Source organism: Amphiura filiformis, chromosome 7 (assembly GCF_039555335.1).
Source record: "Amphiura filiformis chromosome 7, Afil_fr2py, whole genome shotgun sequence".
Classification (NCBI taxonomy): Eukaryota; Metazoa; Echinodermata; class Ophiuroidea; order Amphilepidida; family Amphiuridae; genus Amphiura; species Amphiura filiformis.
Genome location: NC_092634.1, coordinates 25,198,322 through 25,217,245, shown reverse-complemented (window position 1 = coordinate 25,217,245; position 18,924 = coordinate 25,198,322). Strand labels below are relative to the sequence as shown.

General features: G+C 37.0%; 2 protein-coding genes across 2 annotated transcripts in view; one reads left to right on the top strand and one right to left on the bottom strand.

The window, feature by feature from the left end:
• Positions 1 to 3,560: 3,560 nt before the first annotated feature.
• Positions 3,561 to 14,885, bottom strand: LOC140156943 (uracil phosphoribosyltransferase homolog). The gene is made up of 6 exons (XM_072179985.1): positions 14,665 to 14,885; positions 9,219 to 9,261; positions 7,812 to 7,944; positions 7,114 to 7,275; positions 6,113 to 6,211; positions 3,561 to 5,200 (listed from the first exon to the last, which is right to left on the bottom strand). Exons 1-6 carry the CDS (start codon positions 14,802 to 14,804, stop codon positions 5,094 to 5,096), a joined length of 684 nt encoding a protein of 227 aa, XP_072036086.1. The 5' UTR covers positions 14,805 to 14,885; the 3' UTR covers positions 3,561 to 5,093.
• A 212-nt stretch (positions 14,886 to 15,097) lies between these two features.
• Positions 15,098 to 18,924, top strand: part of LOC140156944 (iron-sulfur clusters transporter ABCB7, mitochondrial-like) — a 31,059-nt gene continuing 27,232 nt past the window's right edge. The window contains 1 exon segment of the mRNA XM_072179986.1: positions 15,098 to 15,263. Coding sequence (XP_072036087.1) covers positions 15,111 to 15,263 — 153 coding nt within the window. The 5' untranslated portion in view covers positions 15,098 to 15,110.

Here is an 18,924-nt window from a genome sequence, read left to right as displayed (position 1 = left end):
TGGGAACTTAAATGGGAAGCTTTACTTTCTGTTGAATGATTTTGATTTTGGACATGTATAATTTTGTAACCTAACTTGCCAAAGAACTAACTTGATTTACTCATTTCATATTCACTGTTGTAGTACATTGGTTACTGGTTCAACCCTAGGCTCATACTCCTGTTCTGAATTTTGATATGCTTTGTGTTCGAGTTTGTGTTGTGATTATTTCGATCAGTGGTTCGTAACAAAAAAAAGAGTGAGCCAGTTGACCTAGCAACGGTCATATTCTAACATGCACTACGACAGCGAATTGTACTATGGGAGAATAAAACGGCAACAACATAAGTGAGAACTGCACGATTTTATTGTAAAGCTGGTACATTGTACATGTACATACATATAAACACAAATAATAGAATGCCAATGACAGTTCCAATATTGATTGTTCATATAATGAATGCGAGACATCACACCGAATAATGGCAGTTGTCGGAAACCCACATGTGAAATTTGAAAATGTGCAAAAAAACCTGTTCTCTGGGAGAATACAGCTTTCAAGTTATGTGCTTTTAATCAGGCATTAAAGGCCCATTCAGTGATTTGCTCATCCGGACGATCGTAAAAATCATCAAAATTCAGATTTTGGTACCTTTGTAATTGGCATAGATGTGCTAACATAGCCTGCTAGTGGTTCGGTCGAAAGCCGTGTATTTTAGACAAAATAAAGCATTTGCATGATTCTGGACTTTTGATACTGACAGTACAAAAAGTCCGACTCGAGATCGAAAGAAGCTCACTCTCCACCGTACCAACACGCGTTGCGTATTGTTTCTACTACTTATTACATCAGTAGCTACTATTTTAAACAAAATACACAATTTTAACTGTTTTTCATCTTTGAATTGACCGTTAGTTTGCCTTGGTGACCTTTAATTACACAGCCGTGACGTTAGTCACGGCTGTGTCTTTTTTCTTACAGGTTCTTTCTTCTTTCTTTCTTCTTTCTGCCGACCACTACATTTGCTCTAGCACTTACATGCTTGTACCGATTTTGACCTAACTTGGTCACAACCATCATTGACCATGCCCCTACATGTCATATGAAACTCGTGGGGTCAAAGGTCAAGCAGGGGTCATAGGGTCAAAAACGTGATTTCAACTCAAAATGCTTCTTCTCTCACAGATTACGTGGGAGAGTGACACCACTTGCACACATGCATTGTTATTATCTAGTGTCTATGGGGTCCTCACAGATTTGTGGTCAAAGGTCATTAAGGGGTCACTTCCGGTATAAAACGAAAAACCTTCAAAAAATTTTATTTGCTAAGAAAAACATAGGACAGTAACGGTATGTTTACAAATAAATTGTAGTTACTCTGTGCATATGTGGTATTTTTTTAGTTAGGGTCAAAGGTCATTAAGGGGGCACTTCCGGTATAAAACGAAATACCTTTGAAATGCTTCTTCTCCCACAAATTACGTATGACAGTGACGCCACTTGCACACGCATGCATTGTTATTACCCAGTGTCTATGGGGTCCTCACAAATTTGGAATCAAAGGTCATTAAGGGGTCACTTCCGGTATAAAACGAAAAACCTTCAAAAATTTTTATTTGCTAAGAAAAACATTGAGGGTGATGGTATATTCACACGTGAATTGTGTTTACCTATTGTACATGTGGTATTTTTTCATTTGGGGTCAAAGGTCATTAAGGGGTCACTTCCGGTCTGAGACGAAAAACCTTCAAAATGCCCCTTTCTGCCACAAATAACATAGCAAAGTGGTGCCACTTGCACCCATACATTGACATTAGCTAATGTCTATGGGCGTTTTATATATTTTGAGGTCATTAGGGCGTCAAAACACGGCTGTGTTCGTGGTCTTAGACCACAGCTAAGTCTAGTTGCTTATTTTGTTTTCTACTACAAAAATTAAGCGTCTGTTTTAAATCAATTTAGGCGCTACTTCCCCCGTGTTAGAAACACTGGACTAGGAAGTTTTTCCAGTCGATTGGTGGCGCACTGTACGAAAATCTCGATTTTCTCGAGTCGATCTGAGTAGAAAACCTTTCTAAAACTTCTGTTTTTTGACTACTTTGTCGATGTATTCAGGGGAAAAGTGGTTTAATGAAATTCTGTAGACTTATTCTTTATTTCTAAGCAACTCTGACAAATTTCCATTTTTTTTAATGTTCCTGTGAAATCACTGAAAGGGCCTTTAATATTTTGTGTTTTTCAAATGAGTGAAATAACCCAAAAATCTGAAATTTGCAGTATATTTATTATATAGAATACATTTAAAATAGACTTGGTGATTTATTAAAGCATTATTTACAAATAATGCTTTAATAAATCACCAAGTCTATTTCAAATAATGTTTTAATAAATCACCAAGTCTATTTTAAATGTATTCCAGCTCCCTTCTTGGTTGAGCACTTTACTGTGGATGATTTACCTTACTTGGATTTATTTATTATATAGAATATATTGATTGATTTGGTGAATAAATTTCATTTGTCACCTAATCAATCAATATTCTATCCTACATATCCATGCGTATTAAATTTTAAAGCAAAAAGCAGTTCTATAAAATGTATATTTTTTAAGACAACTGCAGTGTTTTGATGTGATGGTCACGTATGCTGAAAGATCATGTTCATATTTTATTTCTGTTTCAAACAAGTTGAATTTTGATTACAATTATTCCGATACAGCATTACATTTTCAATTCAATATACATTAATTTGTGATCCATTCTCATAAAACCTGGAACATGTCAGCAAACCTGCTTTGGAGTTATTAAAATAAATTTTTTACTTTTGTGATCTGTGCTATGCATTGAGCGTGAACGCAGAAGCGATAAACAAGCCAACTGGCTGATCAATGGCCATGGCAATAAGAAGGGGTGGAGACCTCGCCTCTTCTATGTGATCAATTGTAACCATCGCTTACCAGGACAAAAGTACTGAAAACTTGACTTTATATACCATACTAGTGCCAGATGTACATAATCTGCTGTCCAAGGTGAAAGTTTTATATGTGATGCGATCAAACAAAATCAGTAGTAACTCGGAAAAATTAAATTTTCATTTTCTTATAGCATAATAAAAATCATTTACAGAGCTGGATTTTGCAGAAAACTGCATTTAAATTGAATTTATGAGCAATTAAAGGACACAAAAAGAAATAGTTCCTTTGTTTGCCTATACCTCAAAATCAATATATCCGAGTTCCGACTGATTTTGCTTGATCGCATCACATATTCCCATTCAGAGACAATTGGGCTATTCCAGTTTAAACCCATACAGCCCCTATGGACGACATGACCTTAATCTTCCACGCAGGGAGTGCAGATTTCAAATGGAGTCACCCATTCGGGTAACCCCATTTGAAATTCACCCTCCCTGTCATATCTTTGATAGGCGGTGTATGGATTTTAAAGGGCATAACTCAATTTAGCCATGTAGATACAAAAGTAAAATTCACCTCTATCCCTGTTGGAAACATCACATGTTACCCCATTATTTTAATCTTGAGAAGCTTCCAAATGATTAGAGAATTGCTGCCAGATATGAAGTGCAATCTTGCTATAAGTTGGCACAATTTAAATCAAGTTAAAAATCATGATTTTACCATTTTGATATATTTAAGTTAATTTCTTTCTTAAATTGACTGTTTTACTTCATTCCTAATACTTGGAAGTTCTACCCCTTTTGGATACAATTAAAACACCTCTATATGTCATTTTATCTATTGCTAAAAATTCATCTTCAAAGGTGCAGGTTTTTTCCCATGATTTTAACCAATTTTTTTCTTTGAAATTTAAATATGTAAAATATGTTTCAATTGTTTGTAAATACCTGATTGGATTGCGTGTAAGTCTAGCATTCCACTGGTCTCTTTTTTTGACTATATCATGGGGTATAGCAGGTCTTGGAATAAAAAGAATTTGAAAAATCAATTTAAATCAAATGAATTTTTTTGGGGGGGGGGGGATTAAAAAAATGCCAACCTTGATAAAAATGCAAACACTCCATTATACTCTGGAGAAGCTTCACTCCTGGTATGAGTAGGCATAATAAATTAAACAGCCCTGACCAACAGAATAACCTTACAAATCTTTCACATAGAAGAATGGCTTACTTTGATGACAAATCAATTTTCATCTGTTAAAAACAAATCTATTCAAATTTGGTTTTTATGGTAACACCCTCCCTTGTAACTCAAGCATCCTAGGCAAACATCAATCCAGTCCAAAATATCTCTGTCCAAAGCAATCAGGAGGTTCACATGGTACTGAACAGTTCAAGCGAAATATTTCTGCCCAGAGGATGATTTAAGCACTACCCAACACCCCACTGGGTTAACTGTGCAATGAGCAGAGCTGTATGAGTCACATGACACCACTGCTCTGCTATACTGCATAGACATGCATGGTAAAATTTGAATTTGTACTGCTATATTTACAATAAAAACACTTACTGTAAAAGTCAATATTTTCGCGAGAAGATATTTTCGCGATTTTGAACATTTTGTCAATTGCGCGAGAATTAAATTTCGCGGTTTTGATATTGATACAATAGAAACCTAACGCAATAGGTTATTTTCGCGAGTGTTTATTTTCGCGATTTTATGTCCACTCGCGAAATCCGTGAAAATAAAAACCTCGCGAAAATTTCTACTTTTACAGTAATTTGGTGGTCGATTTCACATTTTATGTTATCTACAGAAGGTGTGAATTATCCTTCATACACACATCACTTTTATTTTGAAATCAACCAAGTAATAATGACACACACACAATACTAAAACAGCATCTTTTGCACAGAGTTCAATGGGATTTGAAAAGTTAAGTGGAAGTTGAAACTCCTGTGATAACACTTTTGCAGTGCATGATGGGGCTTCCTTAAATCATCCTCTGATTTCTGCCCAAAGTGGTTTGGTGTTACAGGGTTCAGGAGGTTCACATGACACAGAACAATTCAAGTCTACTGCAGATAGCAAGCATCAATCTGTTCCAAAATATTTCTGTCCAAAGTGGTTTGGTGTTACAGAGTTCAGAAGGTTCACATGACGCAGAACAATTCAAGTCTACTGCAGATAGCAAGTGTCAATCTGTTCCAAAATATTTCTGTCCAAAGTGGTTTGGCGTTACTGGATTTATTTCCGATGATAAAATTGTGATTCTTGAATACTTGTTTAGTACTGACCGCACTCCTGTACAAATGTAGGTAGAACAAATTGAAACATAAATAAGATTATTTAGATCCAAAGAAATACTTCACAAAATTACACAATTTAAAAATATACTGCCCAACCCCTACAAAATGGTGCAGGTGATGTCTAGCCAAACTTGAGTTTTCAAGCTGAGTCACAAAGTCACATGACTATTGACTGATGAGCGCAGACCACAGAGGAGTAAGATAGACAGAGCGCGTACCACCAGTCAAAGTCCCTGTGTATTGTATGCTACCAGTTCTCGCATATTCATGAGGGCCGATTGTTCGATCGTGCTGTGTCTAACAATCACGCCAGCGCTGCGTGCCTTCGCGTTACGCGATAGAGCGTTGCGTGCTTTCTCTATTACGCGATCAAGACCATGAAAATACGCTGTAATTGCGTAGCAGTCTCGCCTGTCGCATTTCATGGAACAATCGGCCCTCATTATCGGATGAGGCGGAGACTTTGACTGGTGGTACGCGCTCTGTCTATCTTACTCCTCTGTGGCGCAGACACTTTATGGTGTCATATTATAATTAGCTATGATGTGATGTTTGCAGTTTTGCCCCCCAGTATACCATGGGGGGGGGGCTCAAATATGCATCCTCAAACACAAACAAACCGGTCAAGTGCTTTACCAATTACAGTATTCGTTCCATTAATTAACTGCCCAGGGCCCTTAACAAAATCATTTTGGGTGGGCGCTTATTAGGCCAATAAGACAGAAAAAAGGCCCAAAATATTCATCTATCATCATCATCGTGTCATATGTTTCAGACCATGATTCAGATTTGCATGGGCAGTTAATAAACTAATGTCAGTTTGCTTGTTGTAAAGTCACTGGATGGGCGATTAATGGGCATGGGCGGTTAATGGAACAAATATGGTATGCTATCTTACACTACTTACCATGAGGTGTACAAAATAATGTTAGTAGTATAATCTTGTTGTCTTGTACACCGTGATCTCGTAATACTTGTACTGCTTGGATAACTGTGTTCCCTGAACCTAAAATGGCAGATGGATGAAAACAATTGAGAGAGTTCAGGTAAGCTGCAGGTGCAGAGTTTCATGCTGTTTGTGAGAACACAGCGAGGGCTCAGTACCAGAATATGTTAACTCCAAAATAGCCATTTTGAGAAAAGGGAAAAAAACCACATAATCGTAACTCCATAAATGTGGCACTGATGCAAAATACCCCCTGCAGAGCCCAAAGTCAGGCACCGATGTCAATTTTCTGGCCTACTACACGTATCGGGCGTGCGTGGCAGTGCGGTGCAGGTGAATCCATGTGGATTCTCGCAAGGGCACTCATTTTCAAGGCCAGTAAGAGCGAAGGGCACAAAGACCACTATATGTGGTGTGATCAAGCAAAATCAGTCTGAATTTTCAGTTTCTTATTGGATAACAAGCATTTGCAGAGATACATTTGGCAAAAAAAAAACCCATTGAAATTGGACAACCAGTTTAGAAGATTTATGAACAGTTTTAGAGTTTCCAAAACAATAGGAAACAAAAGCAGATATTTCCTTTGTTTGGCTATATCTTAAAATCAATATTCCTGACTTCTGACTGAATTTGCTTGATCACATCACATATACCAAAGAATGCTTTGAAATTGACAGGCACTAAGGCCAAGTCTAAGGGCACATGCTATGCTCCTGAATTCCTAGGCCTGTTTGGAGCTCTGCTGTGTTTTCAAATCAAAACAATAGGGTCAGTTGAACAACAAACAATAGCAAACTATTATTATTATTTGACAGTTGACACTTATGAAGGAGAGAGAAAGAGTGTATAATTTCCAAGTTTTGTTAACACTACTATTACTTGCTGGTTGGAATCAATCTCAAACAACATCCAGGAATTTTTTCCTTCTCATTTCAGTTTTAACAAAATCAACAGAAACTTACTTAAATTTGGGTACATTAGAAGCACCTTCCTCTTGTCGACATCAGGTGGAAATTTAGCATAGTAAACTTTGGCAGAATTTGTTTCTTCGTCACTTTTGACTAGGATCTTGCCGATGCGAATAGACCGACAACAATTCCTCAGTCCATGTTCCATAGCCTCACCTGGAAGAAAAAAATACAGAGATGAATTTTAAGGTTACACTTCGTTTGCCAACAACGCATAAATGGGCCAACAGTATTGGGATGAAGCCATTGTGGTCCATAGTAATACTAACCTTGGGAATCTGCTAACAACTGGAAAAAAGAAGTGGGGAAACAAGTAAAACACAGGTAGAATGCAGGGGGACAAGAAACAACAAATGGGCACACAAGTATTAAAATTTTATAAAGATATTAAAATCTGCACAAATGACAGGGACTGACAGAAATCAAGTAAACAATACAAAAGTGCACTGGAGCAAGTGATGGAAATCATTGTGCACCTTACTTTTCAATTTGTTTTGTTTGTACCTAGGTTGGTCTGTAAGGGACACACGCTTGGGTCCATTTTGAACAGAAATCATTTCAAGAACAACATAGCTTTGGGCTTCTTTTGTATTCTTATCACATTTTGTATAGGGGGTGGGGGGTTAGTTTCACGATCCCAGTTGCACATCCCCACCAAATCCAAAGACCCCTCCCCTGGAACATCAACTTACCGCTTCTCATTATACTGACGCCACAATTGCCCTGTTCAAAATCTACCCCTTTATATGTGTACCCTGTAGGTGTCGTCACTTCACATTCATTGTATGGTAGTTGATTGAGTCCTTCTTCTACTACGCATCTGATCTGCAATTTAAATCAAGTGGAGAAGCCACAAAGGATGTAAATTTCGCCAACAACATTTTTCTTAAGGGGGTACTACACCCCAGCCCAATTTTGTGCCTATTTTTGCATTTTTCTCAAAAATTATAGCGCATTGGTGACAAGTAAGATAGGTAAATTATAGGGGCAAGGACTACAATTACTGCACTGGAAATTTTATTTCAGAACAGACAACAGTTGATGAGGAGTTACAGTCAAAAATGAGGGAAAACCAATATTTGATCAATAAATCAATAACTACTTGCCTTGAGTTGCTGAATTTTCAGTGCAGTAGTCGTAGTCCTTGCCCCTATAATATACATATCTTACTTGTCACCAATATGCTATAATTTTTGAGAAAAATGCAAAAATAGGCACAAAATCGGGCAGGGGTGTAGTACCCCCTTAATAAGAAGAAAATCATTACTGTAAACTCATTATCATTTATAACTATCCATTCATACATCAATGTTTCCAATAAACTTGGCGTCTTATGCCTGTAATAGTATGCAGTCATTCTAATTGAATCAATTTCTATGGTGTATCTTGTTTTTAAGGTCTGAAGTGAAGTATGTATCTTTCCACATGACCAATGTTCATTGCCTACAGGCCTATACAGTAGTGAGTCATTAATTTATTTTTTTTAATTCCGACCAAACGACCCACCCCAAAAATCCCACTGGTGGGCAAGCAAACAATTATTTTTTCTTGGCCTTATAACCTACAGTCCAACCTCTCTTATCCAGCTATGGTGGGACCAAACATTGGCTGGATATGTGAAAAATCTGGAAAAGCGAATTATATGTATAAACTCTGCATTGAATGTCTGAAGTGCTAACATTGAGACAGCAAAAAATGGGATTATAACACAGAAAATGTACAATGTAGTCTACTTTAGTAGACCCTTTTAATTTATCATCCCTGTAATTGGCCTTCCCCCTCTGACCATGGAAACTCCACCTATCCTGTTCTGATCCAACAGCTATAAAGCTTCAATGTTAGTGGCTCACTCCAATAATTGCTGCCCCCCCCCCGAGAACAGCACCACCCAGGAAAAATTGTGTTGTGTTTTTATCGAATGGCATAGCTGGTGTGAATTGTTTATCAGAAAGGGAATGCAAAGCAGTCTATGAAAGATGGTATTTGAGTTATGTAGTACCGTATGCCACATCGTTATGTCCTTCCAAATGCTTCAGTATGTGAAATCTCAAAGCATTAAAAACATGTTTTTCTATCCATTCTTACCAATCCAGACTTACCAATCTGTTAGCATAAAACACAAAATCTCCTCTGGATGTGCTTCTGTGAAAAGAGAGAAACAGCCATTTTTTTAATTTAAGGTTTGAATGACCTACCCTTGTTTGTGGGGTAACAAGTTACATAAACATCATAACATGTAATTGTAAAAAAGTTTTAATTGAAAATTGCCGGCATGTGACTCATTCCCCTTGTTCATGTCACATATGGTCGAATCCAACGAAAAGTGTACACGGCATGTTCAGGGCCATAACTTAAAAGTATTAATCAATTGGCATTCATTTTTGTATTGTGTTTATTCGCCTTGATCATACGCTTTGCGCCATATATAATAAGACCCCCTTCTGTGAAAAACTTAGACAAAGAGACCCCAAAACATGCTATTTTTACCCATTTTTTCAAAATATTTCTTGAAGTATTTTTAAAAACGTCTAAATCAGTTATGAAAAGAAGTCATTGGATTGAATCTAAATTGATTTCCTGAAAGGCGTGTATTCAAAGATTGCCTGTTCAATTTTTCACATATTTGTACATAATTATGAATTTTTTGTGATCATTTTTTGAGTGGTATTTTTTTACATTACCTACGAATACAATTTTTCATAGCACTAGATATATCTTTAAAAATGGCAATCACTAATAAATGCGCAATCGATACAAGCTTTGATATGTCCAATACTGAAATGCATTGCATTCGGGCATCTTTATTATTGTGTTTAGCTGCCAGAAATTCTAAATGGCACAAAGGTAGGTTTGGTAAAAAATATGCATTACCTCCGAATACATGTTAAAAGCTGTGTCATTTCCACAAAGTGAGAGAATAGTAAACAATAGTTAAGCAATAGGTGCAGGGTAATACACTCTTTATTTCTACCAAGTTTCAATAGCCTGCGTTTAAATATTTCTGAGATGTCAACAATAAAAGCAAGTATTCAGAGGTAAATTTCGGTAACCGAATGTTACCTACGAATACAATTTGACATCATGACAGTATTGTGAAACACCGCCATTCATGCCAATGCCCATATTGGTACATAACGAAGGCCTGTATGTTTGCTATCAAATCATATATGTCAATGAAAGTTGCGAATTCACATACATGCCCACCATGCAAAACTGAATACGGCTTAATTGTTGAAAAATATGTACTGAAATAGACGACGGTCTGCTCATTTGAAAGAAAAATCAGATTCAAAGAAGATTAGAAGGGATAAATAGTTGGATTTGTCAACTGTCATGTGTGCTTCATTTTAAATGTTTACCGACCTTCTGGTGTCTGAGTAATTTGTGTCCAAATTGATTTATTCGAAGGTAACTTTTGACGCTTTTACGCTAAGGTTACCTACGAATACCATAAAAAACGACTGTTCTCATTGTCTCATGATCTAGACAACATAATGATGGACCCTGGTATAAAGCTAATTGTAGTTGCCCTCAAACGAAAGGCCACAAGACGTAACTGACTCCAAGATGGACTTCACAAGTCTGCAATAACGGTTTTAAGCGAGTTGTGTGCAATTAAGCAAATTAAAGTCACTTTAGTGCCTTTGTTTCTTACTTCAATACTCTTTCAACCGCTGTGAACCAACATTATTAATACATGATAGGGTCTAAAGTATCAATAAACGCACATAAAGAAAATGATACATTCAAAGTGCTTTATAAAATGAAGTTTTGATTGGGATATCCACCAAAAGTCTAATTCTTACCTACAAATACTGAAATGTTACTTACGAATACAGCATAATACATGACATGTGTAATGAAGTGTCGCTACCAATGGAAATTAATTGTCAAAAACTTTAAGCGGTACCCCAGGACACTATTATTACCCATATACGGATTCATTCAACAATTATTTATTATGTAAAATTGCTGATTAACTACTTGTATATCAAAATGAAGTGGTCAAAATCTTGCTAAAAGCATCAAAAATTTTGATCTAAGGTAATAGCATTTATTCATTTGGACGCATTCATCTGAAAGAGATCTAAAACTACCATTTTATTAATTCATTACCATAATAGCAAACTTTAAACCTCTAAACTCAATATAGATATTGTTAAATCGCTCATGTTACCTACTTTAATAACCGGGTTTGTTCACCTTTTCATTGTATAAAGCGTTAGGTGTATGCTTATAATTCCTAATATTCTTGAAAACATATATCCTACTCGTTCTTATACAATGTGTAAATTGATTCATACTCATTTGATAAATAAAATACAGAAACTGACCTAAACTTCATTTTCAAAATAAACTAGCATAAATTGACTAAGATCATATTGATCGCGTTATAAAAATAAAAACAAATATTTTCTGGTTGAGCTAGCATTTTCCTGACACCCTGTGGTCTACATTACACTAAAAAAGCGTTAATGGGAATATTCCATTTGTTTTAGGTTGATTAGTATTGCGATAGTGAAAGCATCCTAGTGGTATTCGTAGGTAACATTGGGTTTTGATATCACATTTACTATCACACGTCCTGGATTTATTTTTCAAGATTAGTAATGGCACTTTTGGTTCCTATAAGGCCAATATGTCATCAATCAATGGGCAAAAGGAAAAAATTGTGGAGACATTTTTATTTCGGACTTTTATTTTTGGCCCGTGGACACTTTTGGTTGGATTCGACCATATATGAACATTTGTGAGTACAATGTCGGGGTACTAAAATGGGGTCTGAAAATGTACGTAATTGGGGGATATTCTGTCTCTGATGCAAGATTCTTAGCTATTTTTACAGGTGTATAATATTTTGACAATGAGCGCAGGGCTGTCAACTTTTTGGAATTGCTTGGCGTGAGACAGAGACGTACCAGGATTTGCCGACTCCAATGTTCATTTTGTACCATGATTATTTGAGCCACGGCGTTCGAGAATGTGAAAAGCAGGGGGGGTAGGAGCAACAAATTATTCATGACGATGCGTGAGATTTTACTCGTTTTCCAGCTTTTTGCGTGAGCTTTACTACCTTGGCGTGAGATTATACTACCTTGGCGTGAGACCGTGAGAAAGTGACCCAATGCGTGAGACTCACGGCCAATGCGTGAGAGTTGACAGCCCTGAATGAGCGTATTTTAAGTGTACATCGCGTATTTACTGCATTGAAATGCACTTGTCTCTGATTGGCTGCTGAGGCAATCTGCTGTTGCCGAGTGGAAATTTATGAATGAACTTTGCACCGTACACGTTGTTCGTTGTTAATTCTGACTTTGCAACTGTCACGGTAGAACACCCTCGTCAAAGGTTTCAGGGTCGATTTGGAAAATTCAAGTTACATGCACCACTGCAGTTTGTCCTTGAATATATGGGCTAAATATCACAAAATGTTGCATTATGCAAAATTTTCCATGCACATAACCAATGTTATATGCATCTGTGCATGTTAAATCCCTCTTAAATCAAGTCTTACTCGAGAACTCTAGCTTCAAATTTGCACACAATAGTTATGCATTCGATGCTAGAGGGCGTTGCTCTTGTTTTTCGGACAGCGGGGCAATTTTTTGCACCGCATGTTATTTATTCGGTTACGGTAATGTTGAAATTTGGATGAAAGTTAAGTTAATACCCTTTTGAATATATACGTGACGCCCAAGACCCAATCAATCTTTTGTTTACTGAAACTCAAACGCGATGCACAGAAAAAACAAAAACAGTGCCAAGTGGCACTTACAAATTTCGAACGTTTGAAGACTTGACACGGTCGGAGCTGTGAGTTCCAATTATTGGAACTATAGAAAATTTCGGGGGCACTCCAACTTTGGAGGTGACGCAATGACCCCATATTTTTTACATTTAGCTCTCACCGAATGCCAAAAATCATGCTCTCACCCAATGACCCCATATTTTTTACATTTTGCTCTCACCAAATGGCTAGTGTGAAAGTGCCAGCCCTACACCTATCCATTTCAAATTGAAGTGCCCCCCCCCCTCCGAAAAAATTACTTAATTCGTGTACATCATCGTGGAACATATTATGATACTCTTTGCCTTGCGTGGCTGTGCGTATTTTAAAGCTGTTGTACGCAGATAACCTTGCAATATGGACACGTAGAGTAGCACTGTACGCTTGTGTATTAGCATTTAGTCGCGGAGTAACAAGCGTAGTTGAATGTTCCACGATGTACACGAATTTAATAATTTTTCTATAGTGACTGTGTCAGTCATGACTGTCAGTCCCTCATTTCAAATATATAGTTTTGGTTTCTCTATTGTTCAGAAACCAAAAATCAAGGGATTAAAATGTGGAGATGAACTGGTATGCAATCATAACACTATTGTGCTGGGAGGACACAAGAGGGTATATATAATCAAAAGTATAATGGCCTATAACCATACGTATATAATAGCGTATTGTGCTAACATTTTCATTATCGATATCTATCAACGCGGGCGACTTTTGCCGTAGATGGCACACTTCCATGACACCATAAAATTACACCCGAGTTTGATAAGTTATGCATAGACATCGTTGAGACACAAATGATGGATATATACGAGACCTAGGCCTACATGTAGAAATCATGTGCATATATTGAGGGGTGGGGGGGGGGGTGTTTTGTTTATTTGTCTGAAATATAAACGATGCATGATGATGTAGATGATTTGATTATGAATTAGATTATTCCCGGAAAGCACAACCCATACCTCTTACCGATGTTCCCTCCACCACCTATATATAACCTCCTCCTCCCCCCCTCCCCACACTCGATATCGACTCTTCCCTATTCCACTCCACTCTTGAGCCCCCTCTCCCCTCCTTCCCTTCCCACTTCCAATGCTCTCTCCCCTCTGTTTCTCTTTCTCCTTACCCTTACCCCTCCCCCTCACACACACACACTACCCTCTTTCCCTGGCGATCTCTTCTATCTCTCTCTCTATTCTCCAATAAATAAATTGAATAAAAGTTAGTTTAAACCAGCTTTCTATGATATTGATCTTCCGTCATCGTCATGCACATAAATAGAGTTATGTATAATAGTGTTGATATCAATGAAGTCATAATCTGTCAAGTGGCTATTGTAATGTCTGTGGAAATATTTCGATGATCTATAGTGAAATCAGCTTAGGCTAATTCGTAGTCTCAAGTCAATGCTTTCAAACTAAATCAATGCTTTCAAATGTAGACTGCTTTGTTCGACTTCTCTGCTCGTGAATATTGCACAGTTGCGAAATTTAAACATTTCTTTTGTATACTTAGAGTAGGTAACTTCAAATCAAATAATTTTACGATCCACACCACTTATAAGAAACTGAAACCAAAACCGAAACTGACTGACACAAATGTTCGGTTTTAAACAAAAGGTAGAAACAATGAGTTCGATATCTTATGATTCAAGTGGTTAGGCAGGACAATAGGAAACCACGTGACCAAAACCAAAACCAAAACTAAAACTATATTATATTTGAAATGAGGCAGTGTGTGAAAATGTCTAAACTTACTTGTCACGAATGATTGTTTGCAGTTCTCTGATTTGATCATTTGGCCTAAGAATTTTAAGTCTTGGACCAAACTCTGGTTTTTCTATACTGTTGCTGCCATACTGCACTGATTTGTCTGTTTCAGTCATTTTCTCACCCATCAGTCCACAACATCAAGATCAAAACACTTTCACTGCACTGCATCTGCACTGCAACTGTGACCTGCTGTGACAGTGCCTTGCAACACCCAAATCCTTGTGCAGACTGTTCACAGTGTATCATTTAGTCCATCATATTTCCAATAATCAGAGAGTCTAAAATACAACAAAATCAGGTTTTCTTACTTCATAAATGTCTTATTTTTTAATTAAAATATTATTTTTCCATGCATAGTCCATAAATGAAAAAGTATGGTTAAATAAAGAAAGTGCGGATTAATATTAGGAACCCATCAGCCAACATCCAATATGGCCGCGCTCATGTTGATTTTGGGGTCCAAATCCTGTCGGATTTCTCCGTATGTTATACCTTCTTTGCACGGACAATCACACTCAGTATTGATTAGAAGTACTCGTTCTACCAGAAGATTCAATGAGGTTTCAAATCAAGGAAGAATAAAGGTAGAATCGTGTGTTTAAAATTGGACAGTGTACTGTATTGGTCATAACTGCCGAATTTTGCACCGCTATTAGGTTGGGGTCTGGGCTAGAGTACTGCGGAACTCAGTCCTCAATGATAGTCAGTCATTTATCTTTTGGTCGTTATATGACTATCATTTGAGGGACTGAGTTGTTATAATATATCTTCCGAGGTGCAATTTCAGACAATAGCTGGGGATTAGTGGGGCAGAGCCTAGCCTAGGTTATCTATTGAATCCTTTCATGACCACTGAAGCATAGTCAAGTCTGCCAAGGACACTCGGTACAAATTGAAAGACCATCACAAAAGAATGCATGCATGTCAGGTCATCGACACCAATTTGGTGTTTGTTATGACACAAATTTGGTGTCTGTTATGCACCTCGAAATATGTAGGCCCTACCTTAAAGTCTGTATCTAGGTCTGGGCTAGCTCGAGATACTCTAGCTAAAATACAGGTTTACATTTACTATCTTACATTATCTTAAATTTTTTGGATTTTGTACGGTAAAACGTGAAAAATACGGTAGTACGGTCACCCCCAAAAAAATACGGTATTCCAGAATTTTGACCAAAATAATAAAATGTTGTGTCTTAAAAAGATAAACAGCTGCAAGATTAGACTACCGACTGAATTACTGGCATCATTTGACCACTTTCTTGGTCTGTTAAAGTGGTTGCCAACATCGTTTTTCTCTCGACTTTCGATGATGCATGCACATTAAAAAATTATTATTAATAGGCCTACAAGATGCTTTCAGAAATAATTTTCTTCTGACTTGCAGATTTTTCATGCACATTAATATTTTTTATTAACCACCTAATGCTATGTCTTCTGAAGGTATTTAGTTAACTATTTAGCTCTTTTGGTGCAAAAGAATAAGCATACAAAAAGGTTTCCGACCTCCTTTTACTTCCGACTTTCGCACGATGCATGCACATTAAAGAAATATTTATAGGCCTACAAGATGGTTTCCGAAATAATTTTCTCCTGACTTACGGATTTTTCATGCACATTAATATTTTTTATTAAGCATCTTCATCTAACTGCTACACATGCTATGCAGGCTTCCCGTTAGTGTGCGTCATTGCGTCCAGACGCGTATTTTACAAATTTGGACGCAAGTTCACATGGCTAATCAAGTATTTTGCGTCCATGTCACATGCATCTGGACGCAGACAAAACTTCGAAATTTAATCATTAATTGATGATAAAAATAAGAAATTGTTTTATTTTTACGATAATAAAAGCCCCAAAATTTTGACCAACCTGCTAAGAATTGAAGTAAATTCTGCAATATTTGTAAATGCAACGTCAGGAAATCGTGCACTTTTTTTTTTTTTTTCTTTGCGATCGCTGTTTGATGGGGAAAGTCCCAATTGATGCAATTGTTTGTTTACAAAGCATGCTGAACTGACGATGTGCAGTTAATGTTTATTTAGTTATTTATCACAACCTGACAATATTCAGTTTTTAATATTTTAAGTTTATTTTTTCATAAATAATCTACGTTTCATTTATTAGTATTATTGTTACGATGAATAAAAGTAATTTTAAAGACAATATCCAAATGATAACCTTTTTTTGTATTATTTGTGGCAGCGCGTGTTTTAGCTTTTATAGCATCAACAACACGTGGATCAAGTAAAAGTAAAACCGAAAGTAAAAGTACGAAAATTTGCTAAAGATTGACAGACTTTATGCATGTTTTTGCAGCTGTTTCTGACCATGTTTCGGACAAAAACTGATGCAGAAATGAGAAAAATTATCATTGCGACTGGAGGTGGAATATCACAGCAAAAATTTTATTTTAGCAATCAACATTTGATGAGGTAGACCGGGTGCGTGTGTTAGCAACGAGGGGTTGCCGTTGCTTTCCCGTATGATTGATCGTGAATTTCAGATGGACACACAAAAATCTGTCTGGGCGCAAGTTTTTCAATCTTGTCAGCAAACTTAAGGTCACACATGACGCACATTTTAAAACCCTTAACGGGAACCCTGATGCTATGTCTTCTGGAGGTATTTAGTTAACTATTTATAGGTCTGCAAAAGAATAAAGCCTGCAAGATGCTTTCCGACTTTGTTTTCTCAATGGTGCACGTAGTGGCACATTAATATTTTTAATATTTTTTTTAACCATGCATAGACAACTGCTATACCCAGTACAGTCTTCTAATTGACATTGGCATTAAATTGTTTAATTTTTGTTGTTGAAAACATGAACAAACACCGATGTTGATGTTAGGCCTACTGACTGATACTACAATGATGATGATTCAGATGATGATTCAGATGATGATTCAGATGATGATGATCAATGATTTTCTGAACTTGAAAGTTTTAACAAAGCATGCTTCTAACAACATTAGAAGTAACAAAACCCAATGTTTCCAAAAATATATCAATTTGTTTGGTCTACATACTTTATCTAATTTCGTGAGGTCAAAGGTCACATACAAGGTCAAAGTTCGACTGAGGTCACCAAATCTTTTAATAATTAATTTTCAACTGTGCATCACATATCCGAAAATCAGCTTGATCAATCATGTAATTAAGGAAATATGACGACTTTAAGATGGCCCCTTTCCATGTAAAGTATAGCAAAGTAGCACTTTCAATGAGTGATAACTCGTAAAGGAAGCATCTTTCTGTATTGATTTTTTACTTTGATGGAATGGTTCTTTGGTATTGCTTAATGTGATTGCAAATTCGTAAGGTGGGCCCCTGGACCACGTCCGTTACGTGCTTGGTCACACAAGCGCTCCCTCGCTCCTTTCGGGGTTTCTGGGGTTGGCGGGTATGCAAAAGGTACATATTTAAAAAATACGGTTTTAGGGTGCAAAATACGGATTTTTCTTCTTCTGAGTACGGAAATCTGGATTTCAAAGTTGGCATGTCTGCTGTTACGTAAGATGAAGAAGAAACCCGCCTCGAGCCCGCTAGCTCGAGATACTCTAGCTAAAATACAGGTTTATATTTAAGATCTTACATTATCCTGTATTTCAGCTAGAGCTCCAAACGACAAGCTTCCGGGTTTTTTGAGAACAATACTGTTACGTAAGATGAAGAAGAAACCCGCCTCGGAGCCCGCCCTACTCATTATTTCATTGTACTTATTGCAATTTGCCTCCACACATTATGTAATCAACACAAAGCTTTTGTGAGGATTAGTGAGTGGAAAAGAAATTGACAGTGGAGGATACGAAGGACACGCTGATTGTTAGTTGTCAATCATGCATGATAGAGAGAGACGGCAAAACTGCTAAGCCGTATGCACATGATGGCACTTTCCACACAAGTGCAATGAATTTCGCAGCTGCCGTGATCACTGGTACGCGCCATTCAATTTGCACACTGAGTGATCGGAGCCCAACTAACACGGCGAATTACGTCAGAGTGACTCTCATCCAGTAAATAATCAAATTTTACAGTATTTAATTAATTTGAAGGTTATTTTTGTAGGGTTCATTATCGAACTCCAACGGTTTCAGCTTGTATTAATATTTATTAACATAGGCCTACTTGTTTGTGATATTTTAAGCGTTTTTAAATTTCAAAATATAAATCCCATTCAATTACACGGCTGACAGAGCAAATTTACTGAATTTAGAGATTGCACGGCGTTCACCACCTGCATCT